Source organism: Sciurus vulgaris, assembly GCF_902686455.1.
Source record: "Sciurus vulgaris genome assembly, chromosome: 2".
In the NCBI taxonomy this organism is placed as follows: Eukaryota; Metazoa; Chordata; class Mammalia; order Rodentia; family Sciuridae; genus Sciurus; species Sciurus vulgaris.
Window position 1 is genome coordinate 16,875,242 of NC_136462.1, and position 26,385 is coordinate 16,901,626.

The 26,385-nt window shown below is 42.4% G+C and overlaps 1 protein-coding gene across 1 annotated transcript in view; it reads left to right on the forward strand.

The window, feature by feature from the left end:
• Nucleotides 1-26,385, forward strand: part of PTPN21 (protein tyrosine phosphatase non-receptor type 21) — a 64,726-nt gene that overhangs the window by 31,514 nt on the left and 6,827 nt on the right. Inside the window, 9 exon segments of the mRNA XM_079129300.1 lie at nt 283-371; nt 3,754-3,823; nt 3,825-3,845; nt 4,456-4,535; nt 14,021-14,081; nt 14,887-14,971; nt 18,985-20,414; nt 24,889-25,026; nt 25,914-26,135. Coding sequence (XP_078985426.1) covers nt 283-371; nt 3,754-3,823; nt 3,825-3,845; nt 4,456-4,535; nt 14,021-14,081; nt 14,887-14,971; nt 18,985-20,414; nt 24,889-25,026; nt 25,914-26,135 — 2,196 coding nt within the window.

Consider the following 26,385-nt stretch of genomic DNA (forward strand, 5'->3'; position numbering starts at 1 on the left):
GTGAAAACTTAAAGGCTTAAGGTCCTTGTGAACAAAATTTTTGTGGTAAAACATTCCCATTTGGCAACTTGTACTTTGAGGTTTTTAAGTATTTAAGAAACTGAAAGTCTCTCAGTTTTCATATGTATTTACATGATACAATATTTATCTCATTTGGACTATTTCCTTCTGAAGAGTTACTTTGTAGATTTTCTGAACATTTTATATCTGGGAAACAAGTTTAGGGAACTGAATGCAGTTATGCATCTGCTTCCTGAGTGTTTCTCTGCTCTCTCCTCCTAGGACAGCCAAGGGAGTGACATAGCCATTGGAGCATGTCTTGAAGGTATCTTTGTGAAACACAAGAATGGAAGGCCTCCTGTGATATTTAGGTATTTTTCTTGTCTCTGTATGTATTCTGTGGCTCCCATTGGTGTTTGTTTGTTTGTTTTCTTTAAGTACTTAGAGTTATTAACGTGATTACAAGTCTCTCCTCTGGTTTTATTAGAAAATGGAAATATTCCCTTCCTAGACTGGGATACCACGTGAATGTTGTGGTTCAGTGATATACCACTCTCTTCAAAACCAAATGTGTAGGGGCTAGGGTTGTGGCTCAGTGGTAGAGTGCTTGCCTAGCTTGTGTGAGGCACTGGGATTGTCACACCACATAAAAATAAATAAATAAAAATAAAGGTTCATCCACAACTAAAAGAATTAATATTAAAAAAGAAAACCAAAGGTGCAGAAAATGTGCTTAAAATGATGAACTAGTTTTTTTTTTCTTTTTCTTTTTTTTTTGTTTTCTTCCCCATAATGCTTGGGGATGGTACCCAGAGACCATCTTAACACCCCAGCACCAAGATGACTTACTTATTTTGTTTTGGTGTGAATTTTTCATTTGAAGCTGATTTCTAGGGCTATTTGTTGTGGAAAATCTAGACCTTTCTTTTGACTCTAGTTCCGTAACAAAATTCCTAAAATACCAACATCTACAGCAAATTTCAATACTTTTGTAATGTTGATTCCCCCTCCCCCACCAGATTATAAAATTGTTATATTATTCATTTGTGGAAATCTTGGAGTCTGGGTCATAGGAAAGACAGAATAGATGTTTATGGATGTGCTGATAATAGCTGAATAATGATGTGTAATTTCTTTCTTTCTTTCTTTCTTTCTTTTTTTTTTTTTTTTGGCACTGGGGATCAAACCCAGGGGCATTCAACCACTGAGCCACATCTGAGCCCTTTTTATTTTTTATTTTGAGACAGTGTCTCACTAAGTTGCTTAGGGCCTTAATAAGTGGCTTCAAACTTGTGATCCTCCTGCTTCAGCCTCCCGAGCAGCTGGGATTATAGATGTGTGTCCTGGTTGTGCTGTGTAATTTCTGAGCAATGAATGAAATTATGGATAATTTAAAACTACCTTCCTAGCATTTTGTGTTCTAATTTATATCTTAAACAAAGTAAATTGGATCATCATGTTGTTCAATTCCCTACATTATAATCCCTTAAAATCTGTAATTTTAGAAATTTCAGTGTTATTTCATAACAATATTTTACTCAGAGATTCTATCATCTTGATGAAAATATTAAGTTAACATTGTGTGAGTGTGTGTGTATGTGTGTGTTACTGGGGATTAAACCCAGGGCCTTGTACATGGGAGACAGGCACTCTATCAACTGAGCTATATCCCCAGCCCAGTATTGTTTTTATAAAGTAGTTTAAAACAGATTCTGTCACTTTGGGTTTTTGGTTCCCTTGTGTCTGCCATTTACTGAGTACAATTTTTCATGAGCCAGATGCTCTGCTGAATGCTTTCTGTGTATTTTCACATGTAATCTTTGTAACAACTCTGAGCAGCAGGTATTATCACTGCTTTGCATGTGGGATAACTGAAGCTTAGAAAAGCCAAATGATTTGTCTGAGGTCACTCAATTATTAACTGGCATAACCAAGACTAGAACGCATACTCTGCACTTAAAGCCTGGCCTCTCAGCCACTGTTTTCAGCTCCTTTTTTCATATCTCCTTTTATTCCTCCTTTCCTGCTACGCTTCCCTGCCAACACAAGCTCTTCAAGTTTTTTAAACCATCCCTCACATTTTTTCTTGAGCTCGTTTTTCCTTGTTAGAATTGTCCCACTAAGCTGACATCTCTCCTTCACTTCCTTTACTGTCTTGTTGGCCTTATGTTCTCCTTCGTGACTAAGGCCACAGGGAACAGGCCTGGCTCAGGAACAGAGCCCCTCTTCTACACTGTACTGCCCTAGCTGGGCAGCTCCTCATGAGTACTTTTCCTCAAACCAGTGAACATTGTCTTCCCAGCATACTGAGTTAGGGACGGGAGAAGAACATGGATGTATGGGCAGGACTCTAATGGTGCCCAAGGGGTCACATGAAATACTTGAGGCAAACACTAGGTTGTCTTCATCATTGGATAGGAATGTTTTCAACCACCTTATTTAATACGATAATAATCTTTAGACTTAAGAAACATTGGATCAGACTAATTGATCATACCATTTTTTTAAAGGGGTGGATTGTTTTTTTAACAGCATACCTTTATTTGTTTATTTTTTAGCAGTGCTAGGATCAAACCCAGTGCCTCACATATGCTAGTCAAGTGCTTTGCCACTGAGCTACAGTCCAGCCCCTGATTTTAATTTTAACAAATTTTATATAAGTAAATCCAATACAGATTGGCCATCTGTAGTGCAAAAATCCAAAACTATTGAGCCATCATCGTGTTCAGAAAGTTTCAGATTTGGTGGGTGGGATGTAGTCAGTGGTGGAGTGTTTCCCTTTTTTTTCTGATTTGGAAACATTCATTCATATTTTGAATTTTGAGAGTAGGGAAGTCTCAACTATCAGTCTATACAAATATTCCAAAATTTAAAAACTCCAAAATCTGAAATACTTCTGATCTCAAGCAAGCTCAGATGAGATACATTCAGTTTGTATAATGAAGTTAATAGAGTAGGTAACACATTTTCTTCCAGAGCTATTTATCCCTTTTATAAAATTACTTCAGCTATCTAAGAAAATCAAATACTAATATATGAAAGCTAAAAATGCTAAAAATTAGAAAGTGCAAGATAGGATTTTGAGGCCTAGCGAATATACCCAGAATAGTCACTCCTTGGTTTTTTTGCACTTAGAAGTCATCTTCAACTTGAAGGCTTTTACACCAGTCCTCCCTGCTTTTGTGGCTTATTCATCCTGTTTACCTATAGCACTTAACAGGACTTATTTGCTCTTATGTTGTATATGTCGATACCCCCACCCTCCGGAAGTGCCCTTACTACATAGTATCTCTGGAAGTTATTGCAAGTTAGTATTGTCCTGGCACCCTTGGCATGGGACCCTTTAAAATGTCTGTTGAGTGAATGGTTGAGGCATTGGCAGCCACTAAGATAGGGATCTTTGATCATCAAGCTGAAATATAGCAAATAAGGATAATATATTCCACATTTTTATTGTTTATTATTTATGGAATATGAAATATACCCCTTTAGTATTTTAAGCAGGTAATTCAGTGGCATTAAGTATATTCTTGGTGTATATCTTTGAAATATCTTTTCCTTTGTTTAATGTATAGGCATTTACTTTATAGCTGCTCTCACTTCCATTAGAAAATTTATGCTAGCTGTTGAAAATAATTATTTTCTTTTAAAATTGATTAACTAAATACTAGTTATGCATCAGCTTAAGAAAAAGTCTGTGTCTGTCTCCCAGTATACACCATATTCACATTGCTCTTCTCTGTTGTTCTGCAGGTGGCAGGATATTGCTAACATGTCCCACAACAAATCCTTTTTTGCAGTAGAGCTGGCAAATAAAGAGGAGGACCATCCAGTTTTCCAAAACTGTGAGGTAACTTTAGGGATCTGCATGGAACGCTTTTCCTAAAAGTTAATAAGTTAGCATATTCTGTGGGCTTTTGTGTGTTTGGAGGGAGGGTCAGCATTAAATTACACTTTCATTTTATAAGCATTATGAAGTTTTATAATATAACATTTACAAATGGCACTTGCAAAGAGTAGTTGCTCGGAAATGAGTGAATGAGTTTTTGCAATAAGTCCCTCTGATCATGACCTTTAACTTAAGAGACTAAGCAAGGGAGAGAAAGTAAGGACTGACAGCTGAATCCACTGATATGAGTAGCTCTGTAGATCTGTAATTTAACAGCTATTTTTGAATATATTTATCAAGAAATGAAAGTGATATTTTTATGTTTTAATCTCCAAGTCATTTTGGAACTGTTTAGGTCAGATTTTTTTTTTGTCTTCATCATTTAAATCCTACCTTTAGCATCATATGATAGGCACAGTGTTAGAAAATGAAAAAAACCAGAGTGTGTGGACAAGTGACTTTAACATAGTGTCACCCAAATATGTCTTGTCCTCAACAAACTCTGCATTTAAAAGTATCAAGTTGTGTGTGCTTTCATATTACTTTATGTATATTTTGTTTGCCAGGAAGACATGGAAACAGCAAAATATGTATGGAGACTGTGTGTCGCACGACACAAATTTTACAGATTAAACCAGTGTAACTTGTGAGTATCTCTTGCTCATGGAAATTGTAGAAAATAATAAAATTCAGAAATTTTAATCTTGACTTTGTGGTGTCATTTAAAAAGGCAAATTTTATCAAATCACAGCTTTTTCTGACACTTTTAAATTCCTTTACTTACGTTGTATATTAAAATGACATCTATATGTCATTTTGATTTGGGACCAACTTCTATTGGTACAGGTATTCCTTGGAGATTTCTTTCTATTAGTTATTAGAACCATTCTAGTCTCAGAAGCTAAAAAATGGATAATGTTCTTTTTTGTTCTAATCAATGCCCTGGTCAGCATTCTGAGTAAAGATTATTCAGCTTTTCAAGCCATTTGAAGAGTTACGCCCCTTCCTTCCTGGTGTATGTTTTGAGTAGCCCACATGGTTTCCTGGTCTGCTGTTGTTCCCGTGAGTGTGCAAACATGCTGTGACATTCTCTTCTCATGTGGAACCCGTGTCCTTCATTCTACACTCCCCTCTGTCTCAGCAGGTGGCCCTGCTTTTCTTTTAGAGTTGTGCATATTTGTTCTCCCCTTCCTTCCATCCTGTCTCCCTGGGCCAGCACTCCAGTGACACTGTTTGTCATGGTCACATGACCTGCACCCAGTGGTCATTTCAGGAGTTCTGTCCCACAGCTGTCCTGCAGCCCCAAGCCTCTGACTGTTCTTCCTTTCAGGTTGCCAGGATGCTGCTGCTCCTGGGTTTCCTCACTAGGCTATTTCTTTTCAGCCACCTTTGCTGGGTTAGTGCTGAGTCTCTCCTCCATCTCTCTTCCTCTAGGGCTTATCACCTGGTCTCAGGATTACCTGCTAGCAGCACATCAGATTTTACCTTGAGCCCTGCCTTTCCCTGTGTTTTCCCTCCACGTCCTACTGCCTACCTGACGTGTCCCTCTGGACCCACAAGGCTTGTCAGTTTTGCTCTGTGTAAACCAGACCTCTTGATCTCGTCCTCTTCCTGCCCCAGACCCATTTCTTCCCTGCTGTTTCCTTTGTTGACAAGTGGCAGCATGCAGAACACACCTCAGGCTCCAAACTTAGAAGTCATACTGGATTCCTGTTTCTTTTTCATACCACATCCAATTTATCACTAAGCCCAGCTGCTCTACCTTCAAAACAGATCTGAAATGTGACCATTTTTTACCACCTCCTCTGCTAACAACTTTGTCTCAGCCACCATTCGCTTCTCTTCTGGGACCCTATAGTAGCTTCTGACACCCTGTTTCTGTACCTCCATGTCAGAGCTTATTTTCCATAAGTCAGCCAGAATGATCTGAATTTAACATGAGTCAGACCCCCACCTTCTTAGACCCCTCCAGTGGCACTCCATCTAACTTCCAGCAGTGTACCATTGCTGCATGCCACATGGTCCTTGCCGGCCTCTGACCTTATTTCCTGACCTTCTCCTTGCTCACCCTGTTCTATCCACACTGGTATCTTGTGGGGCTGTGGGCATGTTTCTCCCCTGGGGAGGGTGTGTACTTGTTCCTTCCTGCCTGGATGCTTGTTTCCCCTTCTCATGTCTTCTTCCCTCATTGTGGTCCATCCAGATGTGATCAGAGGCTGTCTCTGATTACCCTCTGTTGCCCCTCTTCCCTTACCCTGTTTTATCCTTATGCTGTTCATTATTTTTCATTACATCGAACACATCTGACTTTGTATATTTATTTGTTGTGCTTGTTATTCTCTGCATCCCCCCCACTGCAGGTAAAGTCCACACTGATGTATGGGGACAGACAGTCTTCCTGTCTTAACTGCTCTATTTCCCAATGCCATGCAAGTGTCCAGTTTACCTGTAGGCCTTGATGAATTTGTGAGCAAATCTACAGAAATAAATGTTAAGAGCCCTTTCGGGGTATGACTATTATGCTGTAGGATCCCTTAGGAGAAAGGTCCCTCACTCAGAACTTCCCCAATTAGGAAGTTAAAAAGTCTTCCAAGCCACCTGATAACTAAATTGAGACTTGAAAGCTTTCACTCAATCCCTACAACTTTTCTTTTTTTGGTGGGTGGGGAATACTTGGGATTTTAATTCAGGGGTGCTTACCACTGAGCCACATCCCCAGCCCTTTTTAATTTTTTGTGTTGTGTGTGTGTGTGTGTGTGTGTGTGTGTATAAATTTGAGACAGGGTCTGCTAAGTTGCTTAGGGCTCACTAAATTGTTGAGGCTGGTCTTGAACTTGCAACCCTCCTGCTTCAGCCTCTGAGTCATTGGAATTACAGGCTTATAGCACTGCGCCTGTCCCTACAACTATTCTTCAGGCTGTCCTCTCTCCCCTGGACCCCATCTGGCCTCCCGGCCTTATGTCACTTGTCTCTATTCATTCAGTCTTCTGGATGGATGAGCAAAAGATGTAGCACTGCTCTCAGAGTTAGAGGTCAGGGCCAAACCTGAGCATGCTCCTCTTCTCCCCTTCTCCCTGGCCACAGGATTAAGTGCTGTCTCCTGTGATCTGCCATCTCTGTCGTATATTCCCTGGCCCAGCCTTGATTCTGGCTCCCAGAACCCACGGTTGCTAATCTGTCCTTTTCAGGAATGCCCTTCCTCCCGTGGCTGGCAGATTCATAGTCATTCTCTAAGATCCAGTTTTAAATGTAGCATCCTGGACTCCACCAAGTGTTTAGTTTTCTTAGTTCTAAGTTCCATGTTTTTCTTTCTTTTGTAACAATCATTCTAATAATACATACCTAATTCAGTAAATGCTCATTCTGGGTTAAGCATGGTGAGGAGGACTCGTATCTTCTTCAATCCTTACAGTCACCCTGTCTGGCACATTATTGTTGCTGCCTCTTTATTGAGGAGGTCTGGAGAGACTTAAAAGGAAATGTCTGTTAACCTAGTATGCAGGAGCAGCAAGACCAGATCCTGTGCGCTCAGCCTCTGCTGGCAGATTTCATGTCTGCCGTTTCCTTGTAGATTTGATTTTTGTCTTCTTTGCCTGATGCAGCTCCATGAGAACAGGGTCTCCTTATCCATCCTTATGTCCTGTGTCTGGCAAGTTGCTGCCTGGTAGGTGAGGGCTTAGTGAACTGTGGAAGCCTGAGTGGGACAGTAATGGGAGTCACAGGGGAGAAGAGCCCTTTTACCTGTTGTCTGATTCTCTTAACTACCTACTGTACATTGGGACCAGTGGGCGAATCTTTTTAATTTTTTTATTTGTTCTTTTTAGTTTTACACATGACAATAGACTGTGTTTTGATATATTTTACCTACATGGAGTATAGCTTCCCATTTTTGTGGTTGTACATGCTGTGGAGTTATACTGGTATGTACTCATATATGAACATAGGAAAGTTATGTACAATTCATTCTGCTGTCTTTCCCATTCCCAGTGGATGAATCTTAAAAGGACATTTTGTCCTATTCTTCCAGGAGGGAAGGAGAAGGCTGTGGAAGGGATTTGTGTTTTACAGGGCGTGAAAGCACTAGTTGTGAGTGACAGTTCAAAGAGAAGAGGCAGGGCATCCACTGGGATGGGGAACCATCCAGGGATCAGAACTTGGGCCCCAGTCCTCTTCTTCATGTCCTCCCGCCTCCATGTTTTTATTTGAGACCCTACCACTGGTTCAGGGATGGGGTTTTAGTAAGTACTGACAGGGAGGAGGAACCTTGATTGCTTTGTGGGTCTGGGCAATCTTCTCTACTGGCTGCCAGCTTTGAAGACTGGGGTGCATTTCTGTATGAAAATGTCCCCCCAGTGGTTAGGGGCAGGAGTGCACTAGTCCAGAATCTTTGCATTTGGAAAATAGTGGAGAATCACTCATTCTGATAGAAATTCATGGTAGTTGGTGGCGAACACCTTTTTCCTTTTTTTTCTTTGTTGGGACTGGGGCTTGAACCCAGGAGTGCTATATCACTGAGCTACATTCCCAGCCCTTTTTATTTTTTATTTTGAGACAATATCTCATTAAGTTGCCAAGACTGGACTTGAACTTGTGATTTTCCTGCTTAACAATTAATACCTTTTTTAAAAGTAGCAATTAATACCTTTTTTAAAAAGTAGTTTTGGGGAGCTGAGGTTGTGGCTCAGTGGTTCAATCCTCAGCACCACATTTAAAAAAAATAACAAAATAAATGCATTGTGTCCGTCTACAACAACAAGAAGAATTTTTTTTTGGCAAACCATCACCTAGTAATTCAGAGGGAAAAAGCAATAAATGATTGTGGTAAATGGTGTAGTCTTAGACATCTAATTTTTTGGAATATTGCTGTTCATTGACAAATGTGAATAAAACATTAATGTTGTCATTAGTTGAATATATGCATACATTGTATCTGTATAAGGAACAACTAATGATTATTATTATTATTTGAGGTGTTGGGGATTGAACCCAGGGCCTTGTGCATGCAAGGCAAACACTCTATAAACTGAGCTAAATCCCCAGCCCTCTGATTATTTTTTAAAATGAAATAATTACGGATAAAGAGCTATTCTGATTTTTTTTTTTTTTTTTTTTTTTTTTTTTTTTTTTTGCAGTACAGGGCTGGGAACCCATTGGTACTGAGCTACACCCTCAGCCTTTTTTATTTTTTATTTTGAGACAGGGTGTCACTAAGTTCCCTAGGCTGGTCTCAAAATTATGATCCTCCTGCCTCAGCCTCCCAAATTGCTGAAATTATAGGTGTGTGTTGCTTCACCTGACCAGATTTTGTTTTTAATCTCTTTAGAGCCAGTACGTTATGGAAGCCCATTTCTATGAACTATTCCTATGCAAGTATTTATGATTCATTCTGTGGGAAGTGGATATTTTTCATTGTGCATATTTATTTCCCATGGACAATAAATGAAGCTTTTTTAATATTAGATTTTAATGTTTTCCTGGGCAATAAAACTGAAAGGCTCTCAACAAGGACTATTTAGTCACATTTAATATTATAATGATTCTGAAGTATTGGTAGACTTGTTCTCATGGTCCAGTTGGGACTCAGATGTAATGGACAGTTAATAGCACTGCAGCCTGCTAGACCTGGACACTGGATTCTGGACACTGTTCAGGCTTGGACTGGTGACTCAGAGATGGAGTCTACCTGTGTAGAAAGGACACCTTCACTAGGGCCTTCCTTCACCTGAGCCCTGAGTGATGATATAATGTGTTGGGGCCTTAGGTGACTCATCTAACCTTGACCCAGTTGAGTATTTATTCAGTGGTATGAACCAGCAGTCTTCTCCACCCCTGGCCCCAAACAAGGAACTTTAGATAACAAAATCATCTTTTTATGTCACTCAAGCCTTAAAATGTTAGATAAATGTCTCCCTTTGTTTTTTATTTATAAAATGGGAATAATGGGCTTGACTTAGCATTCCTTTAGGTTTGGATCAGGAATTAAATGAGATTATGTTAATCGATTAGGTCAAAAAAAGCCCTCTTTTCCACCCCAAACCCCAGAAGTGGTCATCCTGCAATCAGCCTCCCTAATCTATATGAGAAAAAGACTGGGAAATAGGAGGATTCTTAATATAGGGACTTTTCCTCTTCTCTCTTAGTGGGCTGCATTTTCCAACCTGCAAAAGCCAAGCAACAGAGGGCCTAAGAGATTTTCTCTAGAGAAACTTGGTTTCCAGCATGCTGCTGAGAGAGCTGTGAATGTTCCCTGTAGTTTAGGGCTAATGGTGAACATAATAGCCATGTCCACCTCTGTTCTAGAGACTTTTACAATCAGGAGACAGGTTGGGATAGGCCCTGCCTGGAAGGGAAGAGGGGCTGCCCTGTCTTCTTCAAGGCCGACTGCAGACCTGAGGAGACTAGGACGCCTGGAAGAAGACGGGGACCCCGCTCCTCTGCTAGTCCTCTGGGCCCCAGAGATGTATGTGGTGAGGACCAGTGGTTCCCATGGACACGTGAGATGGTAGTGGGTGGTGAAGGGCAGCAGATGGTGGGATTTCTCTTATCCCTTCCCAACAAAGTGTGGGGACAGGGACTTCTGGTAGAGTAAGAGGCAACTTCCCTTTCTGAGCAGGTCCTGTGTAGATGACGTCATGAGAAGAGCACAGGTGTCATGGTGTTAGAGTGAGGCTGGCCCATCCTGCCATCAGTACTTCAGTTACTTGAGATGCCAGCCTTGCCCCATTCCCTACTTGCAGCCAGGAAGCTGTACCTGGAGATGTGGCAGGTGGGGGCAGGCATCAGAGCCAGACCGGTGCTCTTTTCTTTTTTTCTTTTTTCTTTGTTGTACCAGGGATTGAACCAGGGGTGCTTAGCCACTGAGCCACATCCCTTTTTATTTTTTATTTTGAGACAGGGTCTCACTGAGTTGCTGAGGGCCTGCTAAGTTGCTGAGGACTGGCTTCAAACTTAGAATCCTCCTGCCTCAACCTCCAGAGCCACTGGGATTACAGGAGTGTACACTGCCCGGCTGGCAAACCAGTGCTCTTGAAGCAGTGTGGACACACAGCTCTAACCTGCCTGGAGTGGGGAGGGAGAAGAGCTTTTGTTCTTCCTTAACCTTAGTAGGGAAAGTTCAGGAAGAAAGTCATTGAGGTTAGATATTCTTTAGATATTTCTACCATTAGACACTTTTTTTATACATCGAAATCTCTCCCCTTCACTAGCTATTAATGAATGAGTGAAAGCCCAGCTCACAAAGTGGAGTCAGACACGCTTAGAAACGTGAGCTCTACTCGGTGCTCAGTGATGAACATCGCTTCAGTCCCATTCGCTGTGTCATTCATTTGGTCAGCACACACTCGAGGGCCTCCTCGTGACCAGGCAGTGTGCTGGGCTCCAGTGGTACCGTGGTATGTCCTCTTCCTCCATGGGACCTACAAATTAGTTGGAGTTGGGGAGGGGTTAAGACAAACAATTGTCAGAGGCCGTGCTGAAAATCCAACAGACCAGCCTGTTCAGGTGCTGGTTCTGCCACTTATATGCCATGTGACCAGGAGTGGCCTACTTAATCTAAGTATCAGTTTCTCATCTATAAAACCAGGGTAATAACTGGCTCCCTTATGGCATTGGTGTTTCAGATGCCATGAGATAGTCATGTACTTTCCTTAGCAGTTTCAATTAGCGATATCATTTATTTTACTTTGATGGGCAGCCTTGTCCTGATCCACCCCTCTCACCCCACCCCATACTGCCTGTGCTGGGGATCAAACCCAGAGAGATGCTCTACCACTAAGCTCCAGCTCCAGCCCTTTTTAGTTCTTATTTTGAGAGAGGGTCTCACTACATTGCCCCAGCTGGCCTCAAACTTGTGATCCTTCTGCCTTGGTCTCTCAAGTCACTGGGATTGCAAGTGTGCACTACCACACCTGGCCTGGCAGCCTTTTTCTCTGGTCTTCTCTTGAGTGCACAGTCCAGTGACTTCTTCTAAGAGTTCTTTTTAGCTGCCTTGTTTTTAGCAGAACCTGTGAACATAGAAACCACCCCCAAAGTTTGGAAAGTTCGACAACAGTTACATCATTTTGTTTCATGTGCTAAGTTGAGGATGGCTGTTCTGAAAGTGAACTGCACTTGGAAGAACAGTGCCAAGGGGAAGAGGAGGCTAAACTATTAGAACCGATGGTGAGGCTGCCTGGCTCAAACCACTTGGCAGGTAAAAATCCGTACTAGACTGTTTTGTGTTCAGCAGAACTGGCTTCTGCAGTGGCGGTGGGCAGGGTTCGCCTCCACCCTGGGTGCTGCCAGCAAGATGCCAAAATAGATAGCATGGGCGGAGTCGCTCCTAAGCTCCTAAACGCTGTATCCTTGGATTTTTTTTTTTTTTTTAATGTTTAACACAAGTTGGTTTTTTTTTTTTTTTTTTTTTTTTTTGTCCCAGGCTGGACTACTGTGGTCCTATTGTTTGGAATTTGTTAGTAGTGGATCCTATCAGCAACCCTTTCTCCCCGTTTTAGAATTATAGTGTTTTAAAAGTCCAGTCCATCTAGACATTGAATCTGGGATAGACTGAATACGAAATTCACAGGACCCAGTCTGCTTAAACCGATTGCTGGTCATAAGGATAACAAGAGGCAAAGTAGATTTTCCAAGTGACAAAATGCAGTGTCTTATAAATGCAGTTAAAGAGTATTCTAGAAATAGCCCAGAGGTACCACGCAGACTTGCCTCACTAACATGGAGTGCCTTTGGAAAAAGACATCTGTTTTCCATCAACAACCTGGACACTTTCCAGTGATTCGAAAAGGAAATCAATTAATCAGTGAGTAAAAGCTGTTGTAGTCATCTGATGTTAAATTCCTAATATCCACTAGTTTTCTTTTTGTCTCAAAAATTTTGTAAAAATAAGCTTAATATGCAGGGTTTGAATGGAGACTAGTTATTAGAGTGCTAAGAATAATGTTAATTTAGAAGATAAGAGGGTTAAAATTATGATAAATTCTCTGAAATAAGTTGAATTTTTACTTTTTTATGATGGCTTTTCTAGTAATTAGTCCTTAGAGCATTAACTTGAGGTCACAAAATATTTTTGTAGTTATTAATTATATTTCACATAAGACCGTGAGCCAGTAACAGTAAAGATTTTTTAAAAAGTTCCTTGGCACAATTGCTTAAGTTATTGACAAAGCCAAGAATCCAGTGTATTTAGGTTCCTAGATCTTATTTGCAATAAAACTAAACACAAGAACAAAAAACCCTATCTCTGTTTAAAAAACGGTAGTTACAAATTAGCTTTTCTCTTTCTTGTTCCTTTTTTACCCAATTGTTTATTCAAAATGGGACTTGTGTGAATAGTTTAAAATCTCAAATTATCAGATAAATGTCAGTCAGAATTCCTTAATTCCTTGATACTCTCAGTTACTTTAAAAATATCTATTTAAAATCAATTCACTGGATGCAGTGGTGTGTTCCTGTAATCCCAACCATTTTGGAGTCTGAATTAGGAGAATTCCAAGTTTGAGGTCATCCTCAGCAACTTAGAAAAAGACCCTGTCTCAAAAAAAGAAAGAGAAAGGGCTGGGGCTGTTGCTCAGTGGTAGAATGCCTCTGGGTTCAATCTCAAATACAAGAAAAAAGAAACCAGGAAATATTCTTACAAATGAAGCTAAATGGTTTAGCACAGGCCCACTGAACCGAATATTGACTTTTTTTTCCCTTGCTTTTCCTAATTTATTATTCTTAAGTCACTAGAATTACAAACTTATTTTTTCCTTTGTTTGGAGTATGCGGTGAACAGAATTAAGGTATCTCCATTGCTTCAGGCTTCTGAGCTGACAGTTGATGGTCACCCCCACCTGGAGTAGTACAAAGCCAGCCCGAGGAGAGACTCCTGTGCTGAATCCTGCTTCCCTGGGATGCATTTGCTAGTGAAAGTGGCCCAGGTGGTGACCACCCAAAACGTGCTCAGTGGGCTTTTGGCAGCAGGAAAGGACAGAGCCCCCAAAATGAGAGCGAAGATTTCTTCTCTTCTCTATGATTGGCCTAGTTTGTCTTTTTTGCCTTAGAATATTTTTATTTCACCTCTCTGTGTCTCACTTTATTTTGGTAGAATTTAGGAAGTGTTTGCTCCTTTCTCAAAGTCGTCTTCTTTTATAGGCAAACTCAGACTATCACAGTGAACCCAATCAGGAGGAGGTCATCTTCAAGGTTATCTCTGGTAAGGAGGAAAATATGATTGTTTCTTCAAAGCTCTTAGCGGTGTCATTTTCCTTAATGAAATATGCTTTTGGTAGTGTTAATTTTGAGTTTTACCCATAAAAGTATGATTATATTGGATCATTTTTATTCAAATGATGATTGTTTTATAGATTCAATGTAATATTTATTATATTAAACATTTAAATATTAGGTCCAAACATATTACAGATTTTAACTATTAGCCAAGAATAATTGTAAGTTGGAAATATTTAAATGACTTGATGATTTTGTCTAATAAGATTGAATGTACTATATAATAAGCATCTTATATTCATCTGTTTATGCCACGAAAGTCACCTCTTCCATCTTTTACCTTTTTGTTTTTTTGGTTCTGGGGATTGAAATGGGTGCTTTACCCCACTGGGTTATATTCTAATTCTTTTAATTTTGAGACAAGTTGCTGAGGGTCTCTCACTAAATTGCTGAGGCTGGCCTTCAACTTGTGATCCTCCTGCCTCAGCCTCCTAAGTTGCTCAGTGAGATTACAGGCATGCACAAACCCATCTGGCCCATCTTTAACTTTTTGGATGGAAATTTTCTTGTCCTTGGTATCAATGCAAAAGGTTTGGCATTGTTGTGTAGGGAACATGGAAATAATAGGTACAGTAAGATCTACTACGTCTTCGTGTTTATTTTCATATGTAATATATTTAACCCCTTTAGGAGTTTTTTTTTTAATGGAGGGGAAGAATCCAGCAGAGAATTGTTTCCTCTATTACATAGGCAATGTGTTTTAACCTTGTGTCCAACTTTCCATTTCTTAGCCTAAACCCCAGCCCTATGTGATGCCTCCCCCGCCCCAGCTGCATTATAATGGACATTATACAGAACCATATGCTTCTTCCCAAGGTAAAGTACACAAGTTCTACAAAGCTTCATATAGTTATTACCACGAAAATATCTATGAAGACTTGGAGATCTTGAAACCTGGGTAGTTTTTGGCTGAAGTTATACCCAAAACTGATGTTGTTATAGCCTGGATTCATAGTGCAAACCATTACATTCAAGTTGTTGAGTATATGTTGAAAATATGCAATATCTAATTTTGATGCTCAGATGGCCCCAAATTTGACCAATGGGATTTTCTTTAAGCTGGTTCCAATTTCCTTTAGCATTCCCCCATTGCTCTCTGACTTTCTGGTAGAGGATGTCCCAGGCTTACTTTGTTTCCTCCCTGCCTCAGACCCTTCCAGCCATAAAGTTTGAAAACACTTCATTACTGCAGTTTCATGTGGGAAGTATAGGGAGCTATATTTACAACAGTGCCCCATAGCTGAATCTTGAGTGCTTATTTAACATTTATTCCATTTTCAGTGCATAAGGCTGCACTGAAAGCCAAGGGAGTTGGTGCAGATGAGTCTCTCTTATGATGTATTTGTAGGGAATGAGACAAATGCACTTACAACTTTAATATAAAGAAAACTCTATCAGTATGCTGAGAGAGAGCGTACAGTCACTGTGCCACTTGATGGGAGACAGGCTCATTGTTTTGGGGGCATTGAGAAGAGCTTGCTGGATTTCAACAGTTAGGGAGGCGGGCCCTTGACCGACTGCTGCTCTGGTTTGGGGTGATAGTGAATGCCATGGCACAGAATGAGAAAGGGTGTTTGTCAAGTGGAGTGGTCCAGTTGCCAGGAGGGACAGAAGGCAGATCGCGACTGCACTCTTTGTGCCAGGTCTTGTGTGAGACGAGCATTGCCACGCAGTGAGGCAGGCTGCTGGGGAGCGGTGCTTGGGTGTGGATGCTGGGGTCCGCCTGGGTGGTTGTTTCTTCACTGTTCTGCGGCCAGTCCCTCCCACCAGGGCTCTTCTGCGTGCTCAGTCTCTCCTACTACTGTGGTCTGTGAATACCCTGATTTTTTTTTTTTTTTTTTTTTGCTCTCCTGTTCAGACGATGGTCGATGGTTTTAGGTTATTTTTTCTTTCCTTTTTTACCCTGTCCTAAGAGTGATTGCCGAATGCTGCATCTGTGTGTTGGGTACCCCTACTTTGGCCTTTGCAGCTCTGTTGAAGCTGCCACTCAGAGTCCCCATCCTCCACAGGTCCTCCACACTGTCAGTCAAGCACCACAAGCTGGGCGTGCCCACCTCCTTTCTGTCAGTACGGTTTGTCGTTCCCTCCCTCTGGGAATGTCTACAGCAGCGTCATCCACATTTCAAACCCCGGCAGCGACGACTGTCAGATCTTCCTTTTCCACCCCACCGTCCCTCCCCTGCAGCCCCACACTTCCTACTTTCTGACAGGTTGCTGTGGTGGCTGAGGGGGTCACTGCATGTGAGGAGCCTGGCATATGTTGAGCCCTCCGTGAATGGTATCAGCTTGTGACCTGCTGGAAATTAAAACATTAGATTTGGATCATCGTTTTACTCGATAAGCCAGTTTCTTTTCTATGTTCCTTACTTCATTTTTGTGATGAAGTCATTCTGGTTATGGATTCTGAGCTGCAGGAAGTTTTTCTTTTTTTTGGCATTTGACATCTAGTTTACAAATCCTACTGCCCGAGCTTCACGTGTCTTCCTGTCCCCTTGTCCTTGTCTTCCTCTTCCTGATCTGATCCAGGCTTTTTTCTTTTCTTACTTCTCATTAGGTAACTAGTGTTGTATCATTTGAACTGGTATCTTCAATTTCCACTCTCTCTGGTTCAACTAACACACAGCTGCCAGCTCATTTCCCTGATATGCAAGAATATCCCTTTGCCTAATGTTCCAGACTGTCCACAGTATTCCCTTGGCCTGCTTTTCCAATCTGGCTTCCCACTGTTAGTTTGCTGTTCTCCCAGCTTCAATCATGCTCCTTTGTCACCCAGAATGTCTATTCCAGCATACCCTCCTGTCCACAGCCTGCCATCCAGCCAGGCTAGACTCTCAGTGGCTTTACTTCTTATTCATATTACCTGCCTATTGTGCTCTGGCAGGACTCTGCTCACATCAGCCTGATTTAGGGGATTGGGTTGAGGGAGCCTCTTCCATCTGGAATGTGGTTGGTCATTTATGGGGAAGAGGCTACAGAAGCTGGCTTTTAACTCTCCGCTCACTTTCCCTTGACTGTTACTAGTCATGTGACTGTGCCTGGCATCAAGTGGTGAGGAGGCATAATCCTGTGTTCTCAGAGATAGAGACCTGGCTCTGGATGGACATGCTGCCCCTCCCACCTACCTCACAAGGCCCTTTGATTGCAGTATCTTCTGCAGAGTTGTTTTTTAACCTCCCTCCCATGTCTCCATCAACTAACTCAAGCTGGAAGTGATTCTTCCCTCCAGACTCCTGTCACCTTTATCTCTTTTTCCTTTAATTACAGTGATTAACAGTGTCACCTTTATCTCTTCTTCCTTTAATTAACAGTGATTCACCTTTGACTGGTCTGAATTCCAGTCATCCTTTCCCTGATTCTGCTCTGAGTGCATAGTCTCTTAGGCTCACAAATGATTTGATGATTTGAGAGGAGCTCAGAGGCAGAGATTCCTGCCTGTATCATACTGGTCCAGACAAGCTGGAGACTGAGAATGTAGGAACCCAGATACTCAGTGGCTGGGTAGGGAAAGCATAGCAGTGAGGAAGTTTTCACTGTGACAGCAGGAAGAATAAAGTGGGCATTAGTGTATATTTTCTTTGGAGTTGGGTGTGCCACCAGATTAAAATGCACCCACTAGACTGGTGTATCACTTGAATAATCAGATGTCACTTAAACCATCATGGAGCTGTTGAAGCACACAAAGAATACTTTTCAAAGGAAACTGAAATGCAGTTAGTAAAATGATTCAGGTGAGCTACAGATTGGCTGGAAAAAACATAGCCTCTTTTAACTTGGGACAGATACACTGTAGCATTGTGAGATGAGTCTCCTGATTCTGTGAGCCCTGGATCCACATCTTACTGAATGGGGACCAACATGGGGCAGCTGCAGCTAGCTATCTTAGCATGGTTCTTCTTGGCTTCTGGACCCTAGTGGGCTGTGCAGCTGCTGGTGACACTGTTTGACTGGAGAAAGGACATCCTGCTGCACTTTTGTCCTTTTATGGTGGAAGTTTTATCTTCATTCTGGAAGAACTTATGCAGGCAATCTAAAATTCCAGTTAAGGAAATATTTACAGACAGTTGGTGCTTGAACTAGATCAGCATTAGCAAGGCCACATCCCTGCCTGAGGAGACAGCAGAGTTGTTGTTCAGTGCCTTGAGCAGTGTTTCCCGCTCAAGGGTCGGTGGAGTTCCAGAAAGTGTTCTGTGTCTCTAGTGAAGTACATGATTTTTGGTTTTTTGTTTTTTTCCTGCCTGCGGTGCTGTGGGATTCCAACCCGGGCCCTTGTGCATGCTAAGCAAGCACTCTACCTGATGGGTGAAGTACATGTTTTTAACATTCAGAAGAAACATTGATTTGTTATACAGTTATACTTGTAACATTGGACTTAAAGGCTAATCTTTATTGGGTGTCAGATCTTGAACCTTTAAGCAGGTAGAGCCACCCCCATTTTATAGATGAGGAAGCTCACAGCTCCAGGATGCTCAGATAGTGCAAGAGAAACCTCAGGTCATTTTATTTATTTATGTTTGTTTATTTTGCTGGACTGAGGATTGAACCAAGGGGCCCCCTACCACCAAACCTCATCCCCAATCCCTTTTTATTTTTTGAGACAGGATAAATTCCTCAGGTTGACCTCAAATTTGCAATCCTCCTGCCTCAGTCTTCTAAGTAGCTGGGCTTACAGGTGAGGCCACCATACCTGGCTGCGTCATATTATTTTACCAACTGCATTGAAAATCCGAATTTAGGGACTCTCAATATTTGGCTGGAGTAATCGGTCCAGTTTAATACAAAAGAAAAAAAACTTAAAGTACATTTTAAACTTTTTTTTTTTTTTTTTCCAGATAACCTCTTTGTGCCCAACCAGAATGGATACTATTGTCACTCGCAGACAAGTTTGGATAGAGCTCAGATGGACCTCAATGGTCGAATCCGTAATGGTAGTGTCTACAGCGCACATAGCACCAACTCCTTAAATAACCCCCAGGCATACTTGCAGCCCTCCCCTATGTCCTCCAACCCAAGTATTACTGGAAGCGACGTCATGAGACCCGACTACATCCCCACTCATCGGCACAGTGCCCTGATCCCCCCGTCCTACCGCCCCACCCCAGACTACGAGACTGTGATGAAGCAGCTCAACAGAGGCCTGGTGCATGCCGACAGGCAGAGCCACTCGCTGAGAAACCTCAACATTGGCAATTCCTATGCATACAGCAGGCCAGATGCCCTGGTCTACAGCCAGCCCGAAATTCGGGAGCACGCGCACTTCGCCTCTCCGCAGTCGGCCCACTACCCGTTCAACTTGAACTACAGTTTCCACAGCCAGTCTCCCTACCCCTACCCTGCCGAGAGGCGGCCGGTGGTGGGCGCTGTCAGCGTGCCGGAGCTGACCAACGTGCAGCTGCAGGCGCAGGAGTACCCGGCTCCCAACATCATGAAAACCCAGGTGTACCGCCCGCCCCCGCCCTACCCGTACCCGAGGCCCGCCAACAGCACCCCCGACCTGTCGCGCCACCTCTACATAAGCAGTAGCAACCCGGACCTCATCACCAGGCGCGTCCACCACTCGGTGCAGACGTTCCAGGAGGACAGCTTGCCGGTGGCCCATTCCCTGCAGGAGGTCAGCGAGCCCCTGACGGCCGCCCGGCACGCGCAGCTGCAGAAGAGGAACAGCATCGAGATCGCGGGGCTCACGCACGGCCTCGAAGGCCTGCGGCTCAAGGAGCGGACCCTGTCGGCCTCGGCGGCCGACGTGGCGCCGCGCCCGCAGGCCCAGGCCGGCGTCCTCGCCGAGCGGACCAAGCCCGAGGAGCCCGACGAGCAGGAAGGCGTGAGCTATGGCCACAAGAAGTCTCTCTCGGACGCCACCATGCTGATACACAGCAGCGAGGAGGAGGAGGAGCCCGAGGAGGACGGCGCGCGGGCCCTCCCGGCGCGGCGCGAGCCCGGGCAGCCCGCCGCCTTTGCCCACGAGCCGCCGCCCGGCTGCCCCTGCGCGCCTGGCGCCCCGCTGCCCGGACCCCTGCACATCTTCGAGCCCAAGCCCCACGGGGCAGAGGCAGAGCAGAGGGCGAGGGAAGGCGGCCCGGTCCACGCGACCGCGGAAGCCCGGCGGCCCCGACGGGACGGGCTGCTGACGCCCTCCATGTCCGAGTCCGACCTGACCACGTCGGGGCGCTACCGCGCCAGGAGGGACTCTCTGAAGAAGAGGCCGGTGTCGGATCTGCTCTCTGGGAAGAAGAACGCGGTGCAAGGGCTCCCGCCCCTGGGGGTAAGCGCCGGCCGCAGCGGGGCCGCCCGGCACCCGCCGCCCCCTGCGGTGGCTCGCTGCTGCTGCTGCTCGCGTCTCTGCCGTTTTTCGTCTTTTAACATCTTCGCCTCCCATGTTACTTTATTTCTGTCTTGTTTAAAACGCAGTTGAGTTTATCTGTGGGATTAGTGGAGACCGATTAGAGTTTCAGTGGTTATGCTAGAAACAGTGAATTGGATGCAGCGAGAAGGTTCTTTGGAATGGGGGTGTGAAGGAAACGTTTAGTAATGCGGCCTGAAGGAAAGGGAGGTGAAGATGTGACCTTAGCACACTTTGCTTTGCTCACTACCCATTAAAAATACCGTGAGGTGCTGCGGCGCCCCAGGGCTGTCTTCATTCAGTTTGCCCAAGTGATACCTGGGAGAAGCCTCCGAGGCTGTGTTCTTGCTTATACAAATCACAAGGTCAGAGTCTGTGAGTACAGTTTGGATGTCTTGGCTACGAATGGGGAATATGGCATTTTAAAGACAAAAATCCCCAAAGTCTCATTAAAAGAAACGTTAAGTGAACTGAGAGTTTAGTAAAAGTCCCTTGTAGAAATGCAGCTTACTGTTCAGTGTAATAAATAAAAATGATTAAGCTGAAGAAACCTTATTAACCTTTTCAGCTGTTCTCAGAGAATGTGCTGAGCACTGCATCTACTTTGCTGCCTGCAGTTTACAGCAAGCCTATTGTTATGCCCATTTTATAAAGAAATAGACAAAAAGTAGCTTTTCCAAGGTCACACAACCAGTGAGTGACTAACCCAGAACTTTAAACCCTTTATATCTTTGGCCTCTCTTCTACACTGTTCTGCATGGAGGTATACTGCATATCATATTTTAGTGAGTAATACTTGCTTGTTGAAGCCTTCTTATTCATCTATCCACTGAAACTTTTTGAGTTCTCAACCTTTGAACAAGCATTTGTGACCCTGTCATGGAGTCTGTCCACTCCAAGTCATCTTGTATTGCTCTGGCATCCAGCTCCTCATGGCCCCCCTTGCTATCCCCATCCCCTGTACTGCAGCCAAACCAAAGAGATGCTGAAGTCATTTGCCTCCAGGGTCCTGGCAGCAAGGACTCTCCTCCCTCTTCTGGGCTAGACTATACACTCAGACCTGAGGGTCCATCTCAAGTGTGGTCCTAGGCTAGTGTATGAGATCCTCAAAATGCTGCAAGCATCTCAGTGGGCAGGAGAAAAACTCATGTGCTTATTATAAAATCATTATGTATAGACAAAAACTACTTAAAAACTGCCATGGGCTTAAATGTTTTCTTTTAATTAGCTTTGGGTTTGAATTTTAAGTTTAATTTTTTCCTGAAGGTACAATTCCTTTTTTCTGAAATGTAAACTCTAGTGCCTCTCAGCAGGGTCAGGGCAGGCACAAGTGTTTTCTACCGTAACTCCACCTGTGTCCCTGAGCTAACTGATGGACTCTTCCATTACAGTAAAAGCTGTCCAAGTATTTTCCCAAAGTATTTATTTTGAGTACAGCCCAGTGGTCAAGCCTACATTATCCTTGTATGTTTTAAATGGGGCCTGGCAGGTTCAGCTAAATCTGAGAACTTTGATTAATCTGATTCTCTTAAAATACAAATTTGCTGTAATTAACTTTTAAGACCTGCAATATTGATGAAATTATGTAACTGAATTATGCTTTTAGGTACCCCTCCCCCCATTGCAGAAAGGATTTTACTTCCTCAAAGAGCGTGAATAGCAGCTATAATTGAGTTAAATGCCTTGGGTCTGAGTCTAGGCTTTGCCATTTGTTAGTTTTCTGTTTAGTGGGCTGGACCCTCCAACCTCAGTTTCCATGTCCTGTAACTCAGGGACAGTCATTCTGCTCTGCCTCTTGGCTTTGAAGCATAATGGCCCACATGAGGTTAGGCATGCAAAATTGCATTTCTGAATTAAATGATTCATCATAACTAATTTTAGAGGTTTTTAAAAATTGTTTTGACACTGATTCCTCTATATAAGAGGCAGCTGTTCAACCTTGGGCAAGCTGGTCTCAGTTTTCTTATTTGTAAATGACATGACCCCAAAGAGTTGCTGGGGAAATAAAATGGAACATTGAAAGTGCTCAGCCAATAATAACTTATTACTGTGAGGTTGCCTTGTACATTTAACGTACTAACTTCCCAAAAGCAGAAGAGGCCAACCTCTTGCTAAACCCTCTGACCCCTTCATAGTAACATGGGGTTGCCGTTGTCTTGTGTAATTATTACAGCAAACAAGTAGACATGTGAATTAAGGTTAAAGAGGTTTAGTATTAAAAGCAGTAAAATAAATTGCAGACAAAAAGGACCATTTTAGAATTCTGTATGTGTCTAGCTCCACCTCCAAGGACTTGACTATTATCTCAAAGGCAGACTGGTTTGGGTGCTTATACATCTACATCAAGATTTTCTCTTTGATGCTCCCTTTAGTCTTGTGCAGTGATTCTCATGTAAGAAATCACTGTGCAAATTATGTACTTGTCCTCTGAGGGCTAATTAAAGGATGTTCAAGGCTAGTTTTGACTTTCTTCAAATACTGGGTTTTGAACTAACCTTACAGCCAGTTAACTTTATCCAGCAGAGAAGTGCTGGAACCAGCTTATACTGGCTAACAGGAGCTGACTGAAGTTTTCAGGAATCTTGTGAGCCAGCTGATGTCACAATGGCAGTTTGGGCCATGATGAGAGTATTTATAGCATGGAAAGTGGCAAGTGCAGATCAGAACTTTTTCCCTCAGGAGCCAGTTGTTAAACATTATCAGCACACCATTGTTTTCTGCACACATTAGAATCATGAAACTTTAGCTGAAGCAGGACTTTTAGTGTGTCTGTGTCCCTCTGTCTATATTTTTCTGTCTAGATGAAGGTTAGAGGGGAAAAATGACTTACCTGAAAGGATGTTAGTCAGTTAGAGTCTGGACTTTAACCCAGGACTCTCCCTGTTCCTAGTCCAGATGGCATTATATGGGAAGCTCATGATCAAATATGAATTATAAAATCAAAAATTATTTCCGTTGCCAGGCATAGTGGTACATGCCTGTAATGCCAGTGACTCAGGAGGCTAAGGCAGGAGGATCCCAAGCTCAAGGTCAGCCTCAACAATTTAGCAAGGCTCTAAGTAACTAAGCAAGACCCTGTCTCAAAATAAAATAAAAAGAACTGGAGATGTGGCTCAGTGACTGAGTGCCCCCGGGTTCCATCTCTGTTATCCCAAAATAAGTAAATAAATAATTATTCCAGTTAACTTTCCTAGTTCAGTACCAATCATATTCTCCAATTATAGTAGCAGTCTTTCAGCACTCTTTTTTATCCTCATCAAAATGTCCTTTCTCTTTGTTCTTGCTCTATTATTATGACCCTGGGGTTTCGTGGCCTTTTTTAGGCTGATGGAGCTGGAGTAAAGTCAATTTCAATTAAAAGAACAGAGCAAACCTTTTCTTTGAAATTGGGGCTACTCTTCTTATAATTATTATGGCTTCCAAGGAGGTACAGAATATCCAAAGAGAGAGCATTCTTAGGTTTGTATACTGTCCAGAAGAAAATCATTAGGTTTAATAATAACTTTAGGGAGTACCTGTCTTTTGGAGGCAAAATTCTGCTGATGCTCTCTTTTTATCTTCCCAACAGAGATTTCAGCAGTTTTATTTTCCTTGTTTCACACTGTAGCCTTTTTTAGGAAGTGTAATGATCCAACCCAGGTTACACAATTCTGCAGTAGGATACAGGAAGACAGTGTACAAAGGGAGCTGCCACAAAAGGCATTCAAGGTTTTCAGGATAATTTTTTTTTCAGGATTTTTTTTTTTGTACCAGAGGTGCTTAATTACTGAATTACTGAGTCACATGCCCAGCCCTTTTTATTTTTTATTTTTATTTTTATTTTTTTTAAGATGGGATCTCACTAATTTGCTTAGGACCTAGCTAAGTTGCTAAGGCTGGCTCTGAACTTGGGATCCTCCTGCCTCAGTCCCCCGAGCTACTGGGATTACAGATGTGCATCACCATGCCTGGCCTCTTCAGGATTTTTAAGATTTACATTTAAAAAATAGCATTATGAAGGCTTATTATAATCAGGTGGCTGCATTTTTAATTAAAGTTTTGGGTTTTTTTTTGTTACATTTTGTTTTTAAAGTTTTGCTTTATGTCTTTCAAAATTTGGGATTTCTGTGAAAGCATGCTGCCTGCCTGGAGCCTCACCTTTCATTGCAACAGAGCCTTGTTACCAATTGAGTTTCAAAACCTTGTATCTGAAAGACTTATCAGGGCCTTGGCCTCGAAAGGAATGTCTTCCTCCTAATGTTTATTAAACAAATGATTTGCGAAGGAGTGGAACCTCTCCTCTGATTGTTGACAAAGGAGGACACTCCCTCTCTTACCAGCCTTCAGCCCATTGAGATTTCTTTTCAAAGGATTGTATCGGTGTGTATTTCATATATACATGTAAATATTTTTATAGGGAATGAAAAAGACTCGAGTAGATGCAAAAAAAATTGGTCCCCTTAAATTGGCTGCCCTCAATGGACTTTCCTTGTCTCGACTGCCTCTGCCTGATGAAGGAAAGGAAGTATCCACCAGAGCGACAAATGATGAAAGGGTAGGTACATGCAGGTTGCCCTGGCTTTGTGCCTTCTCTGGGGCAATTGGTGAATACTGCAAAAATGTCTTTGTGAGACATCAGGGACATTTCTAGCATAATTTAATAATCATAAATGAGTGTTAAAGGACTTTCTCATCTGGGCCACAAAATTGGGGCATATGTGTAGCTAATGTCTTAATAGCTAATTTCAGGCTTGAATGTTGGTTTACTTTTTTTGCTTCGGCCAATCATTTGGGGCAGGCTGGATTTTTGATGGCCTTATAGTGAGAAGATCTCTACTAATGTGTATGATTGTACACAGGAAAGAAAATAAACTTTGCTTTTATCATATTGAAAAATCTATCTCAAGAGTGAATAGTTACTGAATTTTTCAAAACATCCTTTGTGAGACTGGGGTACTTTTTATGATATTTTAAGGTATAAAAATCCAAAAGGTATGAAAATTCCTTACAACTGGATCCTGGAGGTCATTGTCAATGTTTACTACTGCTTTGAGCATTTTTATACGTCATATATCTCAGCATAGTTCGTAGATATTGGAACTGATTGTCCTACTCTGGAATTTATTGTTCTCCAGGGGAATTATGTTTCTTAACATGGCACAAGATTGACCATGGATTTCAAAACAAGCTCAACAAATTTCTTTAGGCCATTTTGCAACTTGAAGCAGAATTTTGCATTATGTGTGTTGCCAAGAAGAGTATGTCTTTCATTCTTTTAATTCATATTTTTATAATTTGTTAAAATTATAAGTTTGGTGTCATGTAGAATTTTCAGTATTAGGTAATGCTAGATCTGAAGTACAAAACAGATTTTAAATGTACAATTTAAATGCAGCTGTGACATGGGTGTATTAATTTTATTCCATATACTCTATTTTGCAGTGTAAAATTCTGGAACAGCGGTTAGAACAGGGAATGGTATTCACAGAATATGAAAGAATTCTTAAAAAGCGGCTAGTTGATGGAGAGTGCTCAATAGCCCGACTCCCTGAAAATGCAGAAAGAAATCGATTCCAGGATGTCCTTCCCTATGACGATGCAAGAGTGGAGCTCGTCCCAACCAAGGAGAACAACACTGGTTACATCAATGCATCACATATCAAGGTGAGGGGAACATCTGGGGAAGTAAACAGCACATTCCGTTTTGAGCTAAGTCACAAATATTTAAGAATTATATTCATTCATGTGTTCTAAAAATGCCCCAGTTTGAACCATTGCTAACCGTGCCATCACATTGTTACAGCTGGAGGAGCCCATGGGCCAGTGCTAGGAAACAAGTGCTCATCAGAGCCAAAGTCAGGCCTACTCTCTTCATGTAGGAAACCACTCTGCCCCACGTTGGTAGCAGGGTGTG